This window comes from Hyperolius riggenbachi, chromosome 2 (genome assembly GCF_040937935.1).
Source record: "Hyperolius riggenbachi isolate aHypRig1 chromosome 2, aHypRig1.pri, whole genome shotgun sequence".
Taxonomy (NCBI): Eukaryota; Metazoa; Chordata; class Amphibia; order Anura; family Hyperoliidae; genus Hyperolius; species Hyperolius riggenbachi.
The window spans coordinates 325,314,377-325,331,431 of NC_090647.1; the positions used below are offsets into that span (position 1 = coordinate 325,314,377).

The following is a 17,055-nucleotide window of genomic DNA, read 5'->3' on the forward strand; positions in this document are numbered from 1 at the left end:
TAATTTGTGCGATAGTGAGCACATTACTTGGTACAGTAATTCTATATGCTAGGAAAATAACTGGCACGTTATAACATGCTGACAGTGCACTGTGTAATGTTCATGTTGTAACGCAGGTGTTATGTAACACACATACATTTTACGGTGGCTATACACGATACAATGAAATCAAACGATCTTCCCTTTTTTTATTTACCTTTGACTACTAAGTTTAACTACCTTTATCTGGTTGAACTTGATGGAGGTATGTCTTTTTTCAACCCAAATAACTATGTAACTATGTAATGACAGCGTCCCGCCAATGGGCGTGACCGCGGCAGCAGCCCCAGGACCGCCTAACGCCAATTGGCGTGAAGTCCTGGGGCCGGCTACTGCAGGACTTGGGAGGTGGAGCTCCGCTCCGACTTCAGTCTCCCAGTGGCAATCGCCGCTCGGAGACTGTTAGACGGCGGAACCGCCATCTAATAACTGTGTACAGCGCTGCGATCTGCAGCATCGTTGTACTGGGGACAAAAAAAAATAATATAAATAAATAGTAAAAAATAGAAAATAAAGAAACAAATAGTTATTTTAAAAAAATAAACACTAGGGGGGGGGGGGGGGGGGGGGGGAGGGGGCGATCAGACCCCACCAACAGAGAGCTCTGTTAATGGGGAGAAAAGGGGGGGGGGGGGAATCACTTGTGTGCTGAGTTGTTCGGCTCTGCAGCTTGGCCTTAAAGCTGCAGTGGCCAATCTCCACAAAAATGGCCTGTTCTTTAGGGGGTTTAGCACTGTGGTCCTCAAGTGGTTAATATCATGATGACCGTTGGATGCAACAGACCCCGGTGTCCCCCTAAGTGCAAAATGTCCCCCCCCCCTCATGCCTGTGCTCAGCGTTTTAAAGTCTCACCTCTCTTCTAGCTCCTCCGATACATTGCGAGTGCTTATACCATGTGACATTGGCCATGTGTAGTCCAATTTGTGCTACCAGTCCAGACTCAACCAATTCAAGCCAGGAGATGCTCCAAAATATTATCATTTATTTGCAGCGGTTATACAGCATAAACAGACTAGCACGACGTTTCGGGCGGAGAGCCCTTTCTCAAGTGCTTCTTGAGAAAGGGCGTCGTGCTAGTCTGTTTATGCTGTATAACCGCTGCAAATAAATGATAATATTTTGGAGCATCTCCTGGCTTGAATTGGTTGAGTCTGGACTGGTAGCACAAATTGGACTTTACATTGGAGGTTTGATGGACCCTCTTTCCAATCTTTGACTCCCAACAGAAGTGTGTGTTACTGAGGCCCGCAGGTCATGTACTTTATTGACATTGGCCATGTGTGACATCAAAACGTGTACAGAGTCACATGGTACAGGCAATATCAGTGATGTCGGACACCAGGAGTCATGCAGGTGAGGTAAGCAAAGGCATGGAGGGGGACACACTACACTTCCAGGGTGGCCAAACAGGCGGCACTAAGACGATTTCCAATAGATTTCATGCTGAAAGTACCAGTACATAAAGATGGAGAAGCAAATAAAATATAAAACTAATACTATATACTGTAAACTATCTTCACATATAAAGCCTGTAGCCAATGCGCCAATTTTTCTAGATTAGAACCCTGTTGGTCAGATCAGTTCTGAAGATAACAAACTTATCAATTTCTGCTTTTTGATGTAAAGTTCCTGCCTCTTGTTTAGATCATGTTCCCACTAAAGGTGGACATACACTTACTGTTCTTTTTCATTGATATCCAGCTGATTTAATTGAGTCTGCTAGATACCGATGCTGCAACTTGCAAGCAATTCAAGGTGTGTTGGGTGGGCGTCACTAGCGGCGTTCAATTCGATGGTCGAATTGTCCACGGTGCAGTTCTGGTCTCTTCATCCTCGCTGGCTGCTTCTTCCTCTCTTCAATTCTGAGTCCCGGGTACCTGCGTGACATCCGAAATGCAAGAGGCCAAATATCAGAGGCCTCTAGTGGGCATGTAAGGTACATGCCACTAGTGTTTGACCTCTGCAATGCTTCACACTTGCACCTCGATATGCGCGATGGACAAGTGATGAGCTGCACTGCACGGCCCAGAGGGGGGTAGGACTGGGAGGCCTGGCAGGTGCGTTCAGGTTATCAAAGATTTTATGCTAAAATCGATTGAGAAGCTGTGTGTAGTGTGTAAGAGGGTTTTGAGCAGATAGATCCCTCTTTGGTCAGATAATTAGGGTTCTACCTGTTGACCATATCAACCTTAAATAGGGATTGTCAGTCACAAAATCAAATTCCACTTACCCACTGCTTTTTGTTTAATATGCAGCCTGCAACATTAACATGCATTGCAAGCACTCCAATTTATTCGGAAATGTTTCTGCTGTAATAAATCTTATTGCAGTCAGCCTGGCTCTATTTTTGCCATTGCCAACGAGAAGGAAGCTTGTCGTCACCCCTCCCCCTCCTCACTGACAGGCTCAGGAGGGTTCATAGAACTGCTGAAATCTGATCTATGCTGTGCTCACATGTGTTTACAAAGTAAGCTAGGTACGACAGTGCAGTTTCTAGGACAAAAAAGCAAGGGAGGAAATTACATCAGGATTGGCATCAGTCAGAGGGAATCAAGATGGCAAATGACAGGAACAGAATTCTCTTTATTTACTAAATAGAATTAACCGAAATCAAAACAGTACAATGCACCTGTTATGTAAGTAGAACAAGCAGTTATCTACTTATATATGTGTTGTTGTTTTCTCCTGGTATAGTATGGTTGTCCCTGATGTTTTAAGGACTGGTAAACCCCCCTGCCCCCCCTTAGATTTTTAGATTGTAAGCATCTGGAAGGGTCCTCCCTTCCCTAGTGTAGTCTACACGATTGTGTGCTTCTTTCCTATGACAGCCTGTATTACTGGGCCTACCTAACCAGTCCATAATCATGTATCTTGTACTGTTTGCCTTGTATAACTTTGTTCTATGTTATATAACCTTGTTACATCTGTCATCCTTGTATCACTGTATAGGCTTGATTCACAAAGCGGTGCTAACAGTTAGCACCCTGGTGAAAAGCCCCTTATCATGCCTAAACTCAGTTTAGGCGTGATAAGTTTAGGCATGATAAGTTTAGGTGTGATAAGTTTAGGCGTGATAAGTTTAAAGAGTAACTGTCAGGCTGCAAAAGCTAATTTAAACCTCTATTCTCCTATGTTAAACAGTTTAGAAGGAAGCCAAAAAGGCAATACTAAAGTTAAAAATCTCTCTTACTTTTGATGTGTGCTGAACAGCAAGGCTGATAGACCCAAGCTCTTAAAAGGACGAGAGGCCGCATACCATACTGCAAAGCATTCTGGGGCTGCTTTTCCCCACCTTGGGTCCTCCCCTCGGCTGCTAGTGAGAAGTTACAGGCTCATGTTACAATAGCGTGTAACTCACAGCACTGAAAAATCTCTGGGCAGAGTACCTTATACTGCATGAGTCCGCTATTGTTCCTAGCCACATGGCTAATTAATATTCACTGCACAGTAGTGTTGTCTTTTTTCTGAGTCGAATCATCAGGAAGCAGGGAGGACATGACGACACATTTGGCTTCATAGGAGACAGACAAACATGGAACCTGCCATGAGCTGTCAGGAGCATCATTCTCTGCAAATACTATATACAAATTCTGTGAAATCCAAACGTGGACAGTGAAATGCATATGTAATGTAAGTACAGCCAATCTTTAGCTACTGATATATGTGTTTTTTTTCTCTGATACCTTATACCGCAGTTGGCTGATGGTGTAATGGTTAAGGGCTCTGCCTCTGACACAGGAGACCAGGGTTCAAATCTCGGCTCTGCCTGTTCAGTAAGCCAGCACTAATTCAGTAGGAGACCTTTGGCAAGTCTCCCTTACACTGCTACTGCCAATAGAGCGCGCCCTAGTGGCTGCTGCTCTGCTCTGGCGCTTTGAGTCCGCAAGGAGAAAAGCGCAATATAAATGTTATTTTTCTTGTCTATTTGTCTACCTAACAGCTCCTCTTTTAAGCACCAACTGGGTTAGCACCACAGTGCACAGCTGATCAAAAGTTTTGCGCTAGCAAAGTCTGGTGCACTTCGCATAGAGTTTAATGGCGCTGCTTTGTACGCGGGACTTTGCGCGCAATCTAAACTTATCACGCCTAAACTGGCTTTTCACCAGCGTGGTGCAATGGTTATCATGCATAAAGTCTCTAACTGGGTTAGCAACGCTTTGTGAATCGAGCCCTATATATTTATTGTCCAGTGTTGCATAAAATGTTGGTGCTTTATAAATACAATAAATAATAATAATAATACACACAAACCAATGATCAAATCAAAATGATTGGATTGGCTGTAAGTTGGAAATAAATTTTGCTCCAAATCAATAAGAAACAACCAATAAACAATTGTTTCTTTTATCTGTCATTGTGAGATCAGACATGCTGATAAGCTCTATCAGTGCTGCACATGTCGCTCCTTGTGTGTGTTGACAACTGATCTTTACACGGGATCCAAAGAAGTTGCTTGAAATAAAAGACCAGTATGGTGTCCATAATGCTGGATACACACGGTTCGTTCCCGTACTCGATTCCCGCCGATGCGCCGCTCAATTCCCATCGATTCGTTTATTTCCGACATGTCCGATTCGCGTTTCGATGGATTGTTAGGTCGATTTGCCATACTTTACATGGCAATCAACCTAAAAATCATCGAAATGCGCTTGGAAATGTTAGGGAATAATCGATTTGTTGGGATTCGAGCAGCGCATTCGATGCGGGAACGAACCGTGTGTCTCCAGCATTAACAATACAATCCGGATCCTCTGATGACAGTGGAAGGTCGAAACCTGGTCAGGAAGGAGAGCGGGCATTCTCTGAACTACAATCTGGTGACTTTCTCAGCACTTTGCACTTTACTGGTTATTGTCCAATAGTGTATTGATGCCTTTTAAAGCTAAAGGGTCCAGTGTGCATTTTGTGAGACAATGTGAGTTTGTGTTTTCTTTTAAAGAGGAACTCCAGTGAAAATAATGTAATACAAAAGTGATTTATTTTTACAATAATTACATATAAATGATTTAGATAGTTTTTGCCCATTGTAAAATCTTTCCTCTCCCTGATTTACATTCTGACATTTATCATATGGTGACATTTTTACTGCTGGCAGGTGATGTCACTGGAAGGAGATGCTGCTTGCTTTTTTGGCAGTTGAAAACAGCTGTAAACAGCTGTTATTTCCCACAATGCAATAAGGTTCCCACAGTGTGATGTCAGCCCCATGGTCCTGACATCACACTGTAGGAGGGGTTTCACCACAATATCAGCCATACAGAGCCCCTCGATGATCCACTTGTAAAAAGGAATAGATTTCTCATGGGAAAGGGGGTATCAGCTACTGACCGGGATGAAGTTCAATTCTTGGTTACGGTTTCTCTTTAATGATTTTGAATTGTATCAACACCCACACCCCCGTGTTTGAACTAAGCCCTGACTCCTGCATATATGTTTTTTGGTGCCGGTCACTGTCTCCAATATTGAACACAAAGGTGTCTGCAGGCTTCATAGTGTGCAGGAGTGTAATAGAGAGCACTGAGGATTATCTTTTATCTTTCACATACTGTTCCATGGTGCATTGGAAAACCTCTGGCTGCTGATTGATTATTAATACATCTGCGCTTATATTACTCCCAGAACAAGACAATCCAGTAGCTAATCAATTGCTTCCGATCACAGCAGTAATCGATCAGAAACCATTGATCGTGCAAATTAACGTCCAAATTCCCACTAACCAATCCAAACAGATCGATGGGCTCAATCCAAAATAATGGATCAATTCCATTAATCTGATTGAATTGGCTAACAGGAATTCAGACATTAATGGACATGAGCGATCGTTTCAGATTGATTAATGCAAAAGGATCGCTTAGCCGTTGGATTGTATCGTTAATGGGCACCTTTAAATGTTCCGTTTCTTGATCCCCAAATGTGAAAGCGATCTGAATGATTGATTGTAGCAAAGGATCTGCCTGTGTGTACCAGGCCTAACACAGCACTGGACCTGCTTACCCATCAGCATCTACTCCAAACACTGTTTAACTGCCTAACGACTGCTCCACGCCGATTGGCATGAGCAGCATGGCAGCCCCAGGACCACTCCACGCCGGTTGGCGTGAATGGCTTGGAGCGGTGATTACAGGGATCGTCGCTACGGACTGTTAGACTGCAAAACAGCTTTCTGATAACACTGTACAGCGCTGCGATCTAAGGCAGCGCTGTATTGGGGACAGCCGTGTGACACGGCAGTCCCCTCTGGAGGCAGGGCAGTGATCCGCTGTCATAGGCTGAAGTCTATGACAGCCAATCACACTGATTGGCTGGTGGGGGGAGAGAGAATTAAATAATAAAAACGAAGACATTTATTGTTATTTTATTAAAACAAATATTTTTTAAAAAAAAAAACAATGGGGAGCAATAACAGCCCACCAACAGAGAGCTTTGTTGGTGGGCAGAAAAGGATTGGGGGTCACTTGTGTGCTGAGTTGTATGGCCCTGCAGCGAGGCCTTAAAGCTGCAGTGGCCTGAATTGTAAAAAATGTCCTGGTCACTTAGGGAGTTTAAGACCGCGGTCCTCAAGAGGTCAATATGCTAGCACAAATGTGCAAACGTTGGGTCTGCAAAAATGTAGTTTTATTTTATAAAACACGTATAAAACATACAGTACAGTAAATGTAAATCAATAAAACATTTTAACACGTATAAAACATTTATCTTACAGGTAGGTCACAATGATTGGTCATCCACTATTCAATTATCACTTGATGTTTTGATTTTGATCAATATTGCAATCTTATTAACAATCAACATTGCAGATCTATCTCTCAATCTACTCTAGCCCTTAATACAGTATCAATATTGATCTTAATACTGATTGTAATATCGATAAAAAATAATCGAGTACGGTATGACCAGCTTTAAGTTCTTCATCATTTAGTGTCTCACATATTATTGTGAATTATTATCATTGGCAAATGGGCATGGTTATCTTATTTGGCACATTATGTTGAGAAAAAATATCTTCAACATGGCACTGTATGTATTCCTAATTGCTTTTCAGCATTGCTTAAAATGTCTTTATAGTCAAACTATGTTAATAAAGCCAAAAGAGCCATTGCAATGAAGAATGACAGAAGAAACAGACATATAACAAAGGTGTGTGTAGACTGCCTGTAATAAATTCAAACTGCCTAGGTACAGATCAAACAGGTTTTTCTTGTTATAACTGCATACCGTATACTTATACTTATGTTCAAATTGCTTTCCTAGTGAAACATCACAGCAGATGGATGACTGCAGTGTTTGTTGTTACAACTGTTAATATAAGACCATAGATACTATCTCACAATGATGTGTACAAGGGTAAAGCTGGAACAGCCTGGGAACAATCTGTCTAGGTGACCATACATGGGTTATTTTCCAGCAGATACAATATCTATTAGCAAATCAGCTTGCAATGTATACACTGTCACCTTGCTGACTGATAAACTTACGGTGCATTTTAGGCAGTTAGTCTGCAGGAATCATGAACATAAGTGGTAGTAAATTATAATTGATCAGGCAGCATATGGGTCTGTAGCCAAGCAACTAGAGGTGGCCACCATTTAGAAAAGAAGCAGGAATGTTCCCAATGGCTGCAGATGGCTTGGACATTGTGCTAACGCCTTGGTAATCCATTGTCAGCCTCTACTTGGGTAAGTATGACATGCGTAGCCACACACACCTCCACCTAAGCCATTCAGCCCACTTTCTCAACTCACATAATCTATGTGTAAGTGATAAAAAATATTGCCAAATGCCTTAATCTACAACAAAATAGTGGAAGTCATACAACTGCCACTGGTCTTTCTTGCTCCATAATGGTCAGCAGTCTCCTGTATGCAGACTTTGAGAGCCTGCCATTTAAACACCGCCTTTTCCTTCCCTCCTCTGCTGAACATGTCACACCCCTTTATAAGTTCCTCCGGTAGACGTGTTGAGTGCCATGTCAGTCACAACTTCAATTCATGTCCCAACTGGAGGAGTGGTGGGCAGATGCTTGGCCATACCTCCCCTCTTAGAGGACAGTGACACTGAGCTGCACTCAGAAGTATGGAGCCCAATGCAGCTGTACTCACCAGTCTGCCACTGTTCCCTCAAAATTAAGGCATTTAGCCAGATTTAATCAAATACAAATAACCTAAATTACTAGAGGGAGGGATAGTTGAATAAACATATACATAACTTAAAGCAATACTGAATACAAACATTATAACTGCCAAGGAGTAGCTAAAATACAGAAAATATGAATACTTTGTAATTACCGATTAGGCATGTGAGACAATTTTATCAAGTTTGGTAGGCTGTGTTTTTACTTTGTAAATACAATGAACAATCAAACAATAAATATAGCCCACCTGTTTGGCATTATGCTTTATCTACTGTATACTATACAGTGTGCAAACTTTGTGCAAGCTTCGCATTTTAACAAAGTGTTTCTTGGAAAATGATTTACTGACTAAGAATATTTCTTGAGTCTTCTTCCACTCTAGATTTAGAGTTTGGGGCAGGCATAGCAGAGGTCATCATATATTAGGGCCCAGTGATATTCCGAATGCATGAACCTGACCTTATAGTAAGTGCTTTGATAAGTGCATTTAGGAAAATAAATGCCACACATTTATAAAACTGGACATAAGAAAGGAGATAGCTAAAAGTAAAGAAGGGGAGGAGTTATCTAGACTAACCAATTAGATGCTTTAATAACAGCAGGAAGCTCACAGCGTGTTATGGGCTGTTATTTCCTTAGAGTTATTCACAGCAAACCTATGTGGGGGGCGAGTTAAATACTTACCCCAGTAGATGGAAGCGTCTATAAGATCCAGAGGCTTCTCCAATCCTTCTTTTTCCCACCGCTGCTTGCTGGGAACCTCATCTTCTTCGTGGCTGTACTCCAACCTGTATACAAGCACGTCCACACTGTGCAGGCGCAAGTACAGCCCATGCCTGTGTAGTAGCATGGAGCTGCTCGTGCATAGACTAAAAATCTGTGCAGGAGCAGATTTGTGCTACTGCGCAGGCTGCGGTACTTGTGCCTGCGCAATGTGTCGTACATGGACAGAAGTATGGGTGAGAGAACATTTTCAACAAGCCCTTGTTGAATATGTTCCGAGGGTCCCAGTGTTGGATTGGTGGGGTCGAGGATGGCGGAAGCCTTTGGACTATCCAGTGGCTTCCCGCTACTGAGGTATTCAATTTTCTTTCTTCTTTTCGCTTCAGGTACCCTTTAAGTCTGTCTCTATAGCCTGGCGACTCATGTTAATGAGTATGGAAATCAGAGGAGGAATGAACTGGAAGCAATCAGCACAGTGTTCTGCCAGTGTTGCTTATTTCTGGGAAACAAAGTAATTCTTCCCCCAAAAGCTGTCACCTCATGGTCACCAGCTGCTCCCACAGACATTAGATTATTGCCTAGCTCACCTAAAAACCACCAGGCTCCCTGAATAACATCTAATGTTTATGAGAACTGTAAGATAAATCACCTAATGGTGTGACAATATACACCTGTTAACAGTTACAAAAAACTGCTTTCTACATTTCCTTCTTCAAGTGATTGTCATTACGATCACAAGATGGCGCTGTAGAGCTTTCCTTTGCAGCTGGAGGCCTCTTCCTCTGAGGTAAAACCACAAGCAGTAGGACAGGAAGAATGTGCAATGAGAAGTAAAAAGACCTGCATGGGAGGAATGCAAGAAATTCATATTACTCAGAGGAAGCTGATGACTCATGTACCAGTATGTGCATTTCAGAGTTATAAAGCTTGCTTTTCAGTCTGTTAAGTTAGCTAATAGATTGTATCATCCTTATTGCAGTTTTTGCTTTCACTGATAGTTATCATGGTACAATACTTAAGCCTCATCTGCACGGTTCAATTTTCCGTCAGATAGAGGGATCTATTAGATAATTTCCAAACGGTCAGATCGGATTCCAATAGATTTTGCAATAGATACTTCTAGGATACTTCTGAATTCAAAATATATTGCAAAACTGATCAGAAACAATTTGGACGCCTACACATGATGCCATTTCTTATCAGATCACTGGTTGATCCAATGGAAAAAAGATGAGGCTTTAGAAGAAACCATGATACTAAGCACACATAACATACTGAGGGGCTTATGAGATACAAATATGCAAAAAGTATACAAAAACTACCCAAAACTGTAACAGTGTCCCACACCAACCAGCCAGGGTTCAGCATTTAAATGATAGAAGGATTCTGATCCACGTCTCTGTTTGCTTTACACGTGTTCTGATAAAACAGCCTCTTATTTTATATCTAAGTATTCAAAGTAAAATGTTACAGAACTAATCATGAACTAATTTACAAGTGGAACTAAAGTGGCTCTCTAGACAGGCAAAAAATATCATTTGTACAATTCCAAAAATGTGACACTGTCCCACCACGCGATAGATCCTGGGTTCCAGAACTTGTGGAAAAAGTGGATTCTAGAGAAACAACAAACAAGAACACTGTATGGTGCGTGAACATTTATTTGGACCAACAAAGGGTTAAAATTACACTTACAGGATATGAGTAGTAAAAGAGCACATCACCCATCCAGTGGGTAAGGAACTCCCTCAGGCTTCCATCACTGTGGCCAGCAGCATCGGCAGCCAGTTGGTAGATGGACAAGCTCCTAGGAACGCTGCAGGCACTAGAATAGCAGGACTCTTACCTCCACTCTCCTAGTAAATTGTCCATCTACCAACCGCCAATGCTACTGGCCACAGTGATGACAGCCTGAAGGAGTAATCGTGAGGGAGTTCCTTGCTTACCCACTGGATGGGTGACATGTTCTTTTACTACTTATATCCTGTAAGTGCAATTTTAATCCTTTGTTGGTCCAACTAAATGTTAACGCATCATAGAGCGCTCCTGTTTGTTGTTCCTCTAAAAATATAAATTCTCTGATCCCTCAGCAGATCTTAGCTTTTTGGGCACCTAATTACCTCATCTGTGAAACTAGGAGAAAGATGAACTGGAGCGGTGTGCAGGCTGGGAAGCAGAACTGAAGAGAAGACTGACAACATGCCAGATATCTATGTAAGATATAGTTTGAAATTCTCCTTTCACAACATGCTTGTTTATATATAAGCAGACCTGAAGTAAAGTAAGTCACAGAGCATGTGATCAAGCTCTATACAGTCAGGGCTAAAACAGCATTTGTACATTTGCAGTGGTTCCTGACACTGGTATGGATATAGCGAGGAGAGAAAGGTTTTCTTTAGCTCAGTGATCCATCCAAGCCTTAAAGTGTCAAAGCAACTTCCTCCTGATATTCTTGGCAAAATTGGTATGTGTCCGAGGTGTAGCTCTTAAACAGACCGGTCATTTTGTTATGCAGTTTTAGTTTCTAGAGGTAACCTCACAATATGTCCTGTATGGTCATGTGCTCTGATTATATGACTCAGGTTTGCATCAGGGTCTATTTAATTTTTAATGATGTATATGGAGCCAGCACTCAGACAACATTGATCCACCGGAAACTCAATGTCTATCAGGGGCGTAACTAGAAATCACTGAGCCCCCCTGCGAGAATTCGGATGGGGCCCACCTCAGGTATAGGTGCCGAAGCAATTGGTTTTGGCGCATGGAGCTCACTGCCGGGTTCCGCCAGTACAGATAGCTAGGTATAGGTGCCCCCAGTATAGCCAGGTATAGGTGCCCGTCGCCAGTATAGCCAGGAATAGGTGCTCTCTGTATTGCCAGGTATAGGTGCCCCCAGTAAGGTGCTCTCAGTATAGCTAGGTATAGGTGCCCCCAGTATAGCCAGGTATAGTTGCTCTCAATATAGCTAGGTATAGGTGCCCCCAGTACAGCAAGGTATAGGTGCACCCAGTATAGCGAGGTATAGGTGCCCTCAATATAGCCGCCCCAGTATAGCCAGGTATAGGTGCCCTCAGTATAGCTAGGTACAGGTGCCCAGAGTATAACCAGATACAGGTGCCCACAGTATAGCCAGGCATGGGTGCCCCTAGTATAGCCAGGTATGGGTGCCCCCAGTATAGCCAGACATGGGTGCCCAGGGTCGCAGCACATGAGGGGAGAGCATGGGCCATCCACAGCGGCGGGGAGGGGTGCCACTCCCCCCCTTGGGCTTTCCCCTCAGCGCTCCCCCACCAGCATTAATCTGTGGCAGCAGCAGCGGGAAGGAACACAGAACACGGACATACCTCTTCCATGCATTCCATGCAATCGGAGGTCTGGTCTCTGTAAGTGCCTCACACTACTTCCTGATAAACAGGAAGTAGCGTCAGACGCATGCAGAGAAGAACTTCCATCGCGTGGAACGCAGAATAATATCCGTGTTCCGTGCTCCTGCCGCCGATTAATGCTGAAGGGGGGGGGGGGGATCGATGAGGGGAGAGCCCGAGGTGAGTGAGCCCACTGTGGGTGGCCAATGCTCACCCCTCATGCGCTGCCACCCCACCTGCTCCCCAAAATGGCCCTGGGCCGGCCACAGAGGGGACCCGCCAAACCCCCCCCCCCCCCCCCCCCCTGCGGCTGCATTCCTTGCAGTCCCTGTTGTTACGCCACTGATGTCTATAAACCAGTTTTCATTCAAAGCCAATGTTTCAAAACTGCTGTTGGTTTCTTTACCAAGGCACTACATTAGGTAAACCTGTGAAAATCAACTTCCCTGACAATAACCTGACACCTCATTCAATCATACACAAATTGAAAAATACCAACAGAGGTGCATTAGTACCCTGTTCAATTCACCATTTTAGTGAATAGACTCTTAAGCCCCTTTTACACTAGCAGGCTAAACCTGCATTGCGTTACCGTCTTGCCGCAAGGGATGCAAAAGCAATAAAAGTCTATGGAGACTTTCACATTTATGGCAGTACCTTGCAGTGTGCCAGAAGTGTCTGATCTGACGCATGGTCAACATCGCGTTACCGCAAGCAATGTGCTTATAGAGCGCATGTCACTGAGCGGGTGGCAGCACTATGCATATGACTGGCGCCCTCTGCCACAGTGTTTGATATTTTTAGCATTGCTGTGGGATGAGGAGGGGCATCGCATCCCCACCCCATGGTTGCCTATATGTTCGCTAAGGCTCTGTTCCCATTTGAGTGGAGAAACTGACATTTGTTGTCTGTTCTCCCCTCCACAGTGAACGGCTATTATTTTATAAATATGAACCGTACACATTTGTCACGCTGCATCTGATCCGTGAGATTCGATGTAGTATGGGGACCGCATTTCTGTGCAGTCCGCGATAATCCCGGGCACACTGATGCGTTCCCCCATATAGCCTATGGGGCAGCGTATCTGCCCTGGGCTACAGCCGGACCACGGCAGACCGTCGTCTCCTGCTGGTTCCACCAAATGGGAACACAGCCTAATTCTCCAGTGCACCTGCCTAGAAGCATATTTGGTAGATTATACTGTTTATTACTTTCATTTGTTTAGGGGAGTTATAGGCACAAGATGAGACAACAAATAACTCATGGTCTACCAGAGGACACGCCTTTCCCAACTTCCCATCTTACTATCTGGCCTGTCAAAAATCCCATGTTTCTAGGTCAAGAAGAGGAATGTGGTTATCTCAATTAACAAATGACTTGTAATGCCTAATAAACACAGTACAATTTTCCGTGCGATAGATGGATCCGATTGATAAAATCCGTCATGTCCGATATTGCTCGTTTCCGCGCTCGATTTCTCATAGTGGTGAATGGAAAAAGATAAGAAAAACGAATGAAGATAAGAGAATCAAGCGCAGAATCGAGTGCGGAATTGTGCGGGAAAAATGATTGGTTCGCAAAATCACACGGAAAATCTTACCGTGTGTGCCCAGCATTAGAATCAGCAGAGATATTCAGCATGGGTTTGGTTTCCACACATTCAAAGGGAACAAAGTAGCTAAACTAGCACTCAAGGTATGGGATATTCTACAGAAGATCTCTAGTCAGCGCAGCTGGAATCCATACACCCCATTGTGGGAGAACCAGTGTTTGCTGGAGCTGTGCAGGGGACAAAGTTTGGTTAAAATGTGGTATTGAGTCAATAGTGCAAGTAGACCAGACAATTGGATTTGAAGCAGTGCTTGATTGATATCTCAAGCTTACATAACAAAGAATGGCAAGAAGCATTGGGAGTCCCCAGACAGGTGTCCCTAAGTTGTCTGGGGTGGCTGTTGTACATTTATGCATTGTGCAGGGCTAATCTTTCCGTGGCTCAAGTGACCAAAACAAGTGATGACACCTGTCCCAAGTCTAACAGTATCCCAGGCTCTTTTGGGCTTGCAGTGCTGGGTTCCAGGTTTGAATCCCAGCCAGGACACTATCTGCACAGAGTTTGTATGTTCTCCCCGTGTCTGCATGGGTTCCTCCAGACACTCCAGTTTCCTCACACCCCAAAAACATACAGATAAGTTCCCCTAAATTGGCCCTAGACTATGATACATGCACTACACAACATATACATACTGTGATGTGAAAAACGATTTGCCCCCTTCCTGATTTCCTATTCTTTTGCATGTTTGTCACACTTAAATGTTTCTTCTCATCAAAAAACTTTAACTATTAGTCAAAGATAACATAATTGAACACAAAATGCAGTTTTAAATGATGTTTTTATTATTTAGTGAGAAAAAAAACCTCAAAACCTACATGGCCCTGTGTGAAAAAGAAATTGCCCCCTGAACTTAATAACTGGTTGGGCCACCGTTAGCAGCAATAACTGCAATCAAGCGTTTGCGATAACTTGCAACGAGTCTTACAGCGCTCTGGAGGAATTTTAGCCCACTCATCTTTGCAGAATTGTTGTAATTCAGCTTTATTTGAGGGTTTTCTAGCATGAACCGCCTTTTTAAGGTCATGCCACAACATCTCAATAGGATTCAGGTCAGGACTTTGACTAGGCCACTCCAAAGTCGTGGATTTGTTGGTGTGTTTTGGGTCATTGTCCTGCTGCAGCACCCAAGATCGCTTCAGCTTGAGTTGACGAACAGATGGCCGGACATTCTCCTTCGGGATTTTTTGGTAGACAGTAGAATTCATGGTACCATCTATCACAGCAAGCCTTGCAGGTCCTGAAGCAGCAAAACAACCCCAGACCATCACACTACCACCACCATATTTTACTGTTGGTATGATGTTCTTTTGCTGAAATGCTGTGTTACTTCTACGCCAGATGTAACGGGACACGCACCTTCCAAAAAGTTCAACTTTTGTCTCGTCGGTCCACAAGGTATTTTCCCCAAAGTCTTGGCAATCATTAAGATTTTTTTTAGCAAAATTGAGACGAGCCTTAATGTTGTTTTTGCTTAAAAGTGGTTTGCGCCTTGGATATCTGCCATGCAGGCCGTTTTTGCCCAGTCTCTTTCTTATGGTGGAGTCATGAACACTGACCTTAATTGAGGCAAGTGAGGCCTGCAGTTCTTTAGATGTTGTCCTGGGGTCCTTTTGTGGCCTCTCGGATGAGTTTTCTCTGCGCTTTTGGGGTAATTTTGGTAGGCCGGCCACTCCTGGGAAGGTTCATCACGGTTCCATGTTTTTGCCATTTGTGAATAATGGCTCTCACTGTGGTTCGCTGGAGTCCCAAAGCTTTAGAAATGGCTTTATAACCTTTACCAGACTGATAGATCTCAATTACTTTTGTTCTCATTTGTTCCTGAATTTCTTTGGATCTTGGCATGATGTCTAGCTTTTGAGGTGCTTTTGGTCTACTTTTCTGTGTCAGATACTGTAGCTCCTATTTAAGTCATTTCTTGATTGAAATAGGTGTAGCAGTAATCAGGCCTGGGGGTGACTACAGAAATTGAACTCAGGTGTGATAAACCAGTTAAGTTATTTTTTAACAAGGGGGGCAATCCCTTTTTCACACAGGGCCATGTAGATTTAGAGTTTTTTTTTCTCACTAAATAATAAAAACCATCATTTAAAACTGCATTTTGTGTTCAATTATGTTATCTTTGACTAATAGTTAACGGTTTTTGATGAGCAGAAACATTTAAGTGTGACAAACATGCAAAAGAATAAGAAATCAGGAAGGGGGCAAATAGTTTTTCACATCACTGTAGATGTATGACTATGGTAAGGATTAGATTGTGAGCCCAGGTAAGCGACAGTTAAGAGACAACACAGTATATTCTGTACAGCTCTACAGAAGATGTTGGCGCTATATGAATAATAATAATTTAAGTTGAAATAAGGCTGCTAGGGCTGGTGACCCAAAGTAATAGGTAAATTTACATTATACAAAAACAAACAAACAAAAAACCCAACTTATTCCAATTCTGACATGAATTATTCAGTCTAGTTACCTGTACAGCTGCAGTGATGGTCCAAGCTCCAGCAGTATGAATGGTGCCACAGTGTAGGTCATCATGATCTGTGTACAAGCCCATGTGATGACACTGTACATGGACCTGTGTAATACAGTGTGCTGGAACCAGGGACGTACATTCTGCCTAACCTGAGGGAGGGAAATTGTTGTGAGAAACAATACTATACTGTATATGGTTTTCTCTTCCATTTTGTAGCTGACAACTATGTAGATGAAATGTAGTTAGAAATATTATACAGAAAGACAGCTGTATCACCTTATACTGTATACTGTAGTACTGATGAAAGAGATGGTCAATGAGAGGCTAATAATTCGGTCTTTCAGGCAAATGTAATGCAAATTAAATGCAGTTTATGCCCACTAGACATTGCAATGATTATAGGATAGGTTGCCGTGTGGGAGATTAGTATAGATAGGGCTATGGGCAATAGTAATAGTAGGAATGAGTATAGATATTGAATACAGCAGTAATTGTATATGGGGGTGATAGGATAGAAAGCATTAGTGAAGGTACTATATGCACTCTCAGTAGGCCACCCTGGAGCATTGCTAAAAAAAGAAAACTTACCGAACAGATGCTGACTTCAGTCAACATGGAAACCCGGGTCTCTTACATCAAATATGCTTTCTATGTCCAGTACAATATCAAGCTTCTGCTTCTAGCACAGTTTTCTTTCAGGCAGGGAACACAC

General features: G+C 43.0%; 1 protein-coding gene across 1 annotated transcript in view; it reads right to left on the reverse strand.

Annotated features, from left to right (window-relative positions):
- Positions 1 to 6,564: 6,564 nt before the first annotated feature.
- Positions 6,565 to 17,055, reverse strand: part of LOC137546606 (lysophospholipid acyltransferase 2-like) — a 45,338-nt gene continuing 34,847 nt past the window's right edge. Inside the window, exons 12-13 of the mRNA XM_068269268.1 lie at positions 16,341 to 16,492; positions 6,565 to 9,733 (exon numbers count right to left, since the gene is read on the reverse strand). Coding sequence (XP_068125369.1) covers positions 9,592 to 9,733; positions 16,341 to 16,492 — 294 coding nt within the window. The 3' untranslated portion in view covers positions 6,565 to 9,591. The remainder of the gene's footprint in view (positions 9,734 to 16,340; positions 16,493 to 17,055) is intronic.